The sequence below is a fragment of the Triticum aestivum genome, chromosome 5D (assembly GCF_018294505.1).
Source record: "Triticum aestivum cultivar Chinese Spring chromosome 5D, IWGSC CS RefSeq v2.1, whole genome shotgun sequence".
In the NCBI taxonomy this organism is placed as follows: domain Eukaryota; kingdom Viridiplantae; phylum Streptophyta; class Magnoliopsida; order Poales; family Poaceae; genus Triticum; species Triticum aestivum.
In genome coordinates this window covers 491,673,434-491,682,885 of record NC_057808.1, presented here as the reverse complement: position 1 = coordinate 491,682,885, position 9,452 = coordinate 491,673,434, and the positions used below count along the sequence as shown (strand labels likewise).

The 9,452-nt window shown below is 46.7% G+C and overlaps 1 protein-coding gene across 1 annotated transcript; it reads right to left on the bottom strand.

Annotated features, from left to right (window-relative positions):
• Window positions 1–7,827: 7,827 nt before the first annotated feature.
• LOC100037538 (probable glutathione S-transferase GSTU1) lies at window positions 7,828–9,064 on the bottom strand. Its single transcript, XM_044543551.1, has one exon. It carries the CDS (start codon window positions 8,976–8,978, stop codon window positions 8,310–8,312), a length of 669 nt encoding a protein of 222 aa, XP_044399486.1. The 5' UTR covers window positions 8,979–9,064; the 3' UTR covers window positions 7,828–8,309.
• Window positions 9,065–9,452: the final 388 nt, after the last annotated feature.

The window sequence follows — 9,452 nt, the reverse complement described above, 5'->3', positions numbered from 1 at the left end:
TGATCATATTCTTGTAATAGGAATCACGACTTGCATGTCGATGAGTATGACAACCGGCAGGAGCCATAGGAGTTGTCTTTATTATTTTGCATGACCTGCGTGTCATTGAATAACGCCATGTAAATTACTTTACTTTGTTGCTAAACGCGTTAGCCATAGAAGTAGAAGTAATCGTTGGCGTGACGACTTCATGAAGACACAATGATGGAGATCATGATGATGGAGATCATGGTGTCATGCCGGTGACGAAGATGATCATGGTGCCCCGAAGATGGAGATCAAAGGAGCATGATGATATTGGCCATATCATGTCACTATTTGATTGCATGTGATGTTTATCATGTTTTTGCATCTTATTTGCTTAGAACGACGGTAGTAAGTAAGATGATCCCTTATAATAATTTCAAGAAAGTGTTCACCCTAACTGTGCACCGTTGCGAAGGTTCGTTGTTTCGAAGCACCACGTGATGATCGGGTGTGATAGATTCTAACGTTCGAATACAACGGGTGTTGACGAGCCTAGCATGTACAGACATGGCCTCGGAACACACGCAATACACTTAGGTTGACTTGACGAGCCTAGCATGTACAGACATGGCCTCGGAACACGGAGGACCGAAAGGTCGAGCATGAGTCGTATAGAAGATACGATCAACATGGAGATGTTCACCGATCTTGACTAGTCCGTCTCACGTGATGATCGGACACGGCCTAGTTAAACTCGGATCATGTTTCACTTAGATGACTAGAGGGATGTCTATCTGAGTGGGAGTTCATAATCAGATGAACTTCATTATCATGAACATAGTCAAATAGGTATTTGCAAATTATGTCATAGCTTGCGCTTTAGTTCTACTGGTTAAGATATGTTCCTAGAGAAAATTTAGTTGAAAGTTGGTAGTAGCAATTATGCGGACTGGGTCCGTAAACTGAGGATTGTCCTCATTGCTGCACAGAAGGCTTATGTCCTTAATGCACCGCTCGGTGTGCTGAACCTCAGCGTCGTCTGTAGATGTTACGAAACATCTGACATACACGTTTTGATGACTACGTGATAGTTCAGTGCGGTTTAGAATTGTGGCACCAAAGACGTTTTTGAAACGTCGCAGAACATGTGAGATGTTCCGAAGACTGAAATTGGGATTTCAGACTAGTGCCCACGTCAAGAGGTATGAGACCTCTGACAAGTTTCTTAAGCCTGCAAACTAAGGGAGAAAAGCTCAATCGTTGAGCGTGTGCTCAGATTGTCTGAGTGCCACAATCGCTTGAATCGAGTGGGAGTTAATCTCCCAGATGAGATAGTGATAGTTCTCCATAGTCACTGCCACCAAGCTAGTAGAGCTTCGTGATGAACTATAACATATCAAGGATAGTTATGATGATCCTTGAGCTATTCGCGATGTTTGACACCGCGAGAGTAGAAATCAAGAAGGAGCATCAATTGTTGATGGTTAGTAAAACCACTAGTTTAAGAAGGGCAAGGGCAAAAGGGATACTTCATGAAACAGCAAGTCGTTTGCTGCTCTAGTGAAGAATCCCAAGGTTGAACCCAAACCCGAGACTAAGTGCTTCTGTAATGAGAGGAACGGTCACTGAAGCAGTACTACCCTAGATACTTGGTAGATGAGAAGGCAGGCAAGGTCGACAGAAGTATATTGGATATACGTTATATGAATGTGTACTTTACTAGTACTCCTAGCAGCACCAGGGTATTAGATACCGGTTCGGTTGCTAAGTGTTAGTAACTCGAAATAAAAGCTGCGGAATAAATGGAGACTAGCTAAAGGTGAGATGACGATATGTGTTGGAAGTGTTTCCAAGGTTGATGTGATCAAGCATCGCATGCTCCCTCTACCATCGAGATTTGGTGTTTGCGTTGAACATGATTGGATTATGTTTACCGCAAAACGGTTATTCATTTAAGGAGAATAATGGTTACTCTGTTTATTTGAATAATACCTTCAATGGTCTTGCACCTAAAATGAATCTCGATCGTAGTGATACACATGTTCATGCCAAAAAGATATAAGATAGTAATGATAGTACCACATACTTGTGGCACTGCCACTTGAGTCATATTGGTGTAGAACGCATGAAGAAGCTCCATGTAGGTGGATCTTTGGACTCACTCATTTTTGAAAAGATTGAGACATGCGAACCATGTCTATTGGTATATATGCATGAAGAAACTCCATACAGATGGATCGTTTGGACTCACTTGATTATGAATCACTTGAGACATGCAAATCATACCACATGGGCAAAATGACTGAAAGTCCTCGTTTTCAGTGAGATGGAACAAGAGAGCAACTTATTGGAAGTAATACATTTTGATGTACGCAGTCCAATGAGTGCTGAGGCATGCAGTGGATATCGTTATGTTCTTACTTCACAGATGATTTGAGTAGATGCTGAGTGTATTTACTTGATGAAACACTAGTCTGAATTATTGAAAGGTTCAAGTAATTTCAGAGTGAAGTTGAAGATCGTCGTGACAAGAGGATAAAATGTCTGTGATATGATCATAGAGATGAGTATCTGAGATACGAGTTTGGCACACAATTGAGACATTGTGGAAAGTGTTTCACAATTAATACCGCCTGGAACACCATAGTGTGATGGTGTGTCCGAACATCATAACTGCACCCTATTGGATATGGTGCATACCATGATGTTTCTTATCAAATTACCACTATCGTTTATGGGTTAGGCATTAGAGACAACCGCATTCACTTTAAAAGGGGCACCACGCAATTCCGTTGAGACGACACCGTTTATAGAAACCTAAGTTGTCGTTTCTTAAAAGTTTGGGGCTGCGATGCTTATGTGAAAAAGTTTCAGGCTGATAAGCTCGAACCCAAAGCGGATAAATGCATCTTCATAGAATACCCAAAAACAGTTGGGTATACCTCCTATTTCAGATCTGGAAGCAAAAGTAATTGCTTCTAGAAACGAGTCCTTTCTCGAGGAAAAGTTTCTCTCGAAAGAATTGAGTGGGAGGATGGTGGAGACTTGATAAGGTTATTGAACCGTCGCTTCAACTAGTGTGTAGCAGGGCACAGGAAGTTGTTCCTGTGGCACCTACACCAATTGAAGTGGAAGCTTATGATAGTGATCATGAAACTTCGGATCAAGTCACTACCAAACCTCGTAGGACGACGAGGATGCGCACTACTTCAGAGTAATGCGTGATCCTGTCTTGGAAGTCATGTTGCTAGACAACAATGAACCTACGAGCTATGGAGAAGCGATGGTGGGCCCATATTCCGACGAATGGCTCGAGGCCATGAAATCCGAGATAGAATCCATGTATCAGAACAAAGCATGGACTTTGGTGAACTTGCCCGATGATCGGCAAGCCATTGAGATAAATGGATCTTTAAGAAGAAGACGGACATGGACGGTAATGTTACCGTCTATGAAGCTCGACTTGTGGCAAAGAGTATTTTCACAAGTTCAAGGAGTTGACTACGATGAGTTTTTCTCATCCGTAGCGATGCTTAGGTCCGTCGGAATCATGTTAGCATTAGCTACATTTATGAAATCTGGCAGATGGATGTCAAAACAAGTTTCCTTACCAGTTTTCGTAAGGAAAGGTTGTATGTGATACAATCAGAAAGGTTTTGTCGATCCTAAGGATGCTAAAAGGTATGCTAGCTCCAGCGATCCTTCCATGGATTAGAGCAAGCATCTCGGAGTCAGAATATACGCTTTGATGGAGTGATCAAAGTTTTTGGGTTTATACAAAGTTTGTTAGAAACTTGTATTTACAATAAAGTGAGTGGGAGCGCTACAACATTTCTGATAAGTATATGTGAATGACATATTGTTGATCCGAAATGATGTAAAATTTCTGGAAAGCATAAAGGGTTGTTTGAAAGGAGTTTTTCAAAGGAAGACCTGGATAAAGCTGCTTACATATTGGGCATCAAGATCCATAGAGATAGATCAAGACGCCTGATGATACTTTCAAAAGACAGCACACCTTGACATGATTTTGAAAGAGTTCAAAATAGATCAGCAAAGAAGGAGTTCTTGGCTGTGTTACAAGGTGTGAGTATTGAGTGAGACTCAAGACCTGACCACAGCAGAAGATAGAGAAAGGACGAAGGTCGTCCCCTATGCTTTAGACATAGGCTCTATAGTATGCTATGCTGTGTACCGCACATGTAGTGTGCCTTGCCATGAGTTGGTCAAGAGGGTACAATGGTGATCCGGGAAAGGATCTCATGACAGCGGTCGAACTTATCCTTAGTACCTAGTGGATTAAGGAATTTTCTCGATTATGGAGGTGGAAAGGAGTTCGTCGTAAAGGGTTACGTCGATGCGAACTTTGACACTAATCCGGATGACTCTGAGTAGTAAACCGGATTCGTATAGTAGAGCAATTATTTGAAATGGCTCCAAATAGCGCGTGGTAGCATCCACAAGATGACATAGATATTCGTAAAGCACACGGTTCTGAAAGGTTCAGACCCGTTGACTAATAACCTCTCTCACAAGCATAACATGACCAAACCAGAACACATTGAGTGATAATCACATAGTGATGTGAACTAGATTGTTGACTCTAGTAAACTCTTTAGATGTTGGTCACATGGTGATGTGACCAGTGAGTGTTAATCACATGGTGATGTGAACTAGATTATTGACTCTAGTGCAAGTGGGAGACTGTTGGAAATATGCCCTAGAGGCAATAATAAATGGTTATTATTATATTTCTTTGTTCATGGTAATTGTCTATTATTCATGCTATAATTGTATTGTCCGGAAATCGTAATACATGTGTGAATACATAGACCACAACCTGTCCCTAGTAAGCCTCTAGTTGACTAGCTCGTTGATCAACAGATAGTCATGGTTTCCTGACTATGGACATTGGATGTCATTGATAACGGGATCACATCATTAGGAGAATGATGTGATGGACAAGACCCAATCCTAAGCATAGCATAAAAGATCGTGTAGTTTCGTTTGCTAGAGCTTTTCCAATGTCAAGTATCTTTTCCTTAGACCATGAGATCGTGCAACTCCCGGATACCGTAGGAGTGCTTTGGGTGTGCCAAACGTCACAACGTAACTGGGTGACTATAAAGGTGCACTACGGGTATCTCCGAAAGTGTCTGTTGGGTTGGCACGGATCGAGACTGGGATTTGTCACTCCGTGTGACGGAGAGGTATCTCTGGGCCCACTCGGTAATGCATCATCATAATGAGCTCAATGTGACTAAGGCGTTAGTCACGGGATCATGCATTGCGGTACGAGTAAAGAGACTTGCCGGTAACGAGATTGAACAAGGTATTGGGATACCGACGATCGAATCTCGGGCAAGTAACATACCGTTTGACAAAGGGAATTGCATACGGATTGATTGAATCCTCGACACCGTGGTTCATCCGATGAGATCATCGTGGAACATGTGGGAGCCAACATGGGTATCCAGATCCCGCTGTTGGTTATTGACCGGAGAGGCGTCTCGGTCATGTCTGCATGTCTCCCGAACCCGTAGGGTCTACACACTTAAGGTCCGGTGACGCTAGGGTTGTAGAGATATATGTATGCGGAAACCCGAAAGTTGTTCGGAGTTCTGGATGAGATCCCGGACGTCACGAGAGGTTCCGGAATGGTCCGGAGGTGAAGAATTATATATAGGAAGTCCAGTTTCGGCCACCGGGAAAGTTTCGGGGGTTACCGGTATTGTACCGGGACCACCGGAAGGGTCCCGGAGATCCACCGGGTGGGACCACCTATCCCGGAGGGCCCCGTGGGCTGAAAGTGGAAGGGAACCAGCCCTTAGTGGGCTGGGGCGCCCCCCTTGGGCCTCCCCCCATGCGCCTAGGGTTGGGAACCCTAGGGGGAGCTTTCCCCCTTGCCTTGGGGGGCAAGGCACCCCCTTTCCCCCACTTGGCCGCCGCCCCCCTTGGAGATCTGATCTCCCAAGGGCTGGCGCCCCCCAGGGGTCCTATAAATAGTGAGGGGGAGGGAGGGCAGCAAACCACAGCCTTGGGCGCCTCCCTCCTCCCCTGCAACACCTCTCTCTCTCGCAGAAGCTTGGCGAAGCCCTGCCGGAGACCCGCTACATCCACCACCACGCCGTCGTGCTGCTGGATCTCCATCAACCTCTCCTTCCCCCTTGCTGGATCAAGAAGGAGGAGACGTCGCTGCACCGTACGTGTGTTGAACGCGGAGGTGCCGTCTGTTCGGCACTCGGTCATCGGTGATTTGGATCACTGCGAGTACGACTCCGTCATCCACGTTCATTGGAACGCTTCCGCTCGCGATCTACAAGGGTATGTAGATGCACTCCTTTCCCCTCGTTGCTAGTAGACTCCATAGATGCATCTTGGTGAGCGTAGGAAAATTTTAAATTATGCTACGATTCCCAACAAACATAATACTAGAAGTGAACAATAAAATCATCAGGTTTCGAAATTCAAAACTTAAACATGCGAGAAATCCCACAAGTTTAATCATCAAGTTTTTTAAAAAAATCAAACTTAAAATATATGGAGAATCCCACGATTTAGCGGATCGCAAAGACTCTGCTTCCGCATCAGTGTGCCTTTGTGGATGTTTGGTAGACAGCCCCTAATTAAACAACTTAAAACCTTTAAAGTGCACGCGCACTATTTCGTAGAAACAGGCGGCCGGCTTGTTACTCATACGTGTGTTTTTTCGTCAGCTAGTGGATGTTTTTGTTAGGATTAAATGCGTACAGACTAGTCTTGGAAACAGATTCATGCACATTTATTTTTGGCCTCTTAAATTTTTAAAAAGTCATATCTTTTAAACCACATGTCGGAATTCAGATCCGTTTTCACCGTTGGATTCATCGCGACGAGATCTTCAAAACTAGATCCCGCATGATATGTTTCGACGAATTTTTTATATGCCAACTTTGGTGCTATATGGTGAAACTAAAAGTACTGTATTGTGCAATTTTAATACTACATGGTGCAACTTTTTTTAAAACCATCTTTGGAGCTACATGATCTAACTTCATATGAGGTTGCAACCTACCAACCATAACAACTTGATGTGCAATTAGTCTACTATCCCGACCAACTATCTAGTAGTGGATTGCAAGCCTTGTCCCTACTATGGGCCTCCTTCGACCCGTCCATCGCCGAGCTCCGCACCATGGCTGCTGTCCTCCTCCGCAAACTCCTCTCTCCGACGACATCCTCCGACTCCGGCCCCTCCTCTTCCCCGAGAGCCTGACCGCGCTCAAGTCCAACCTCCTCAACGCGTCCGACAGTGCCGCAGCAGACCTGACGGAGCTTGATGTAATCGGGGTGTTTTATATTCAGCTACTTTGTGCTCAGTTGGCTTGTAATATAGTCTAGTTGCACACACATTGATGTTTAGTTGGCTTGTAATGTAGTATAGTTACACACATTGATGTTTAATTGGCAGAAGGACTAGTTGCACACACTTATGCTTAGTTGGCTTGTAATTTAGTCTAGTTGCACACATACTGATGTTCAGTTGGCAGGACACTAATTGCACACACATATGCGCAATTGACGCGCCAATATAGTCTAGTTGTACACACATTGATGTTTAGTTGGCAGGATTATTGGCACACACATATGCTCAGTTGGCGCGGCAATGTAGTCTAGTTGCACACACATTGATGTTTAGTTAGCAAAAGGACAATTGACACACATACTCATTTGGCGCGGCATGTAGTCTAGTTGCACACATATTGATATTTAGCTGGCAGGAAGACTAGTTCATCAAAACATCCCATGTAGGATCTACTTTTAAAGAGCACGTCGCAAGAGTTTCAACGGTGAAAACGGATCTTAATTTTAAGACACGGATTGAAAGTTATGCCTTTTTAAATTTTAAAATCACAAAATAAATACGAACAAACACATGCATAGGAGGAGATACATATGTTGACATTTAATACATAGCAGAAAAAGGGACTACTAGATGACTATTCTAGTTAAAAGGAGAGACAAGAAATTATCTGAAGTGTCGGGCCGCTCGCTAAGCATCCTAGGCGGCCGTGCGCCCGCTAGACGCGTCCAGAAGACCCCTTCTTAATTTATTCATCGCACGGAATGAAAATGGAATCGCAGGTGGCAACACTTGACACACACACAGGAGTACACGGCACCCACGACGCACTCACACTAACAAAACCAAACAACTACCACCAACCACACACGCACGAACACTAGACTCCACGAAGAAATCAATATCCGAAACGTACGCACTGTAGGCCACCCAAACGCTCCCTGATTTATTGGCCGGCCGGCGGGATGGCGCATGCATGGCCGCCCGTCCGTCCGCGCGGCTACTCGATGCCGTACTTCTTCTTGAGCAGGCCGATGAAGTCGTACACCTTGTCCGGCGAGTAGAGGCTCTTGGCGACGCTCTCCCGCTCGCCGCAGCGCTTGGCCCACGCCGCGATCTTGGGCGCCACCTCCGGCAGGCTGAACTCGCCGTACCTCTCGTAGCTGTGGAACCACGCGGTGAAGGGCGCGAAGGCGGCGTCGACGAACCCGAACTTGTCGCCGCCGAAGAAGGGCTTGTCCCCGAGCGCGCCGTCGAGGGTCTTGAGGATGTCCAGCATCTCGGCGCGCGCCTGCGCCTGCGGCTCGCCCTTGAGCTTCCAGAGGCGGGAGCCGCAGTCGTAGACCTTCTTGTCGACGTAGTCGGCCCAGAAGCGGGCCTGCGCGCGCGCGTAGGGGTCGGAGGGGAGCAGTGCCGGGGCGTCCGGGAAGGCGTCCTCCAGGTACTGGAGGATGATGAGGGACTCGTTGACGGGGCGGCCGTCGTGGAGGAGCACCGGGATCTTCTTGTGCACCGGGTTGGCGCGGAGGAGGCGGTCGCTCTTGCCGGCCATCAGGTCCTCCTCCGCGTACTCGTAGGGCAGGCCCTTCTCCGCCAGCGCGATGCGGACGCGCTGCCCGAACGGGCTCACCCAGAAGTCCAGCAGCACCAGGCCCTTCTCGCCCGCCATTGCTCCTGGTTGCTCTGGATCTCGATCGATCTGTGTTTGTGTTTGTGTTGTGCACGCTGTGTGGGTGATGAGTGAGGATGAACATGAGGTTGAGAGGAGGATTTATAGGGGAGAGGGGAGGGTGGGATCGTGTGTGGAACAGTCTAGTAGTAGTACGTTTTGACTGGAACTTGTGAGAGAAGATCGAATCGAACGGGTGGTGTACGCACCGGCTGGAGGATTCTGGGCCTTCCTTCGCTCGCCCGGTGTGTGTCACCGCTTGCGTCACGTACGGTGCGCGCGCGTGCAAAGGGAAGGGAAGGGAATCCCAGCACGAGGGCATGGGCCGGCATGGCACGTCTGTGTGAGCGGGACGAGTGGGCTGGCTGGCTGGGAGGCCACACCGCGGACTGCGGGCAGATCGGCGGAGAAGATCGCTGAGCCTGGGATTGGGGAAAAGATGTGATATGGGGTGACGACATCAAAAGGAGCTGC

Bases quoted from the DNA above. Each gene is read 5' to 3' on its own strand.
- LOC100037538 (XM_044543551.1), bottom strand. From the start codon at position 8,978: ATGGCGGGCGAGAAGGGCCTGGTGCTGCTGGACTTCTGGGTGAGCCCG.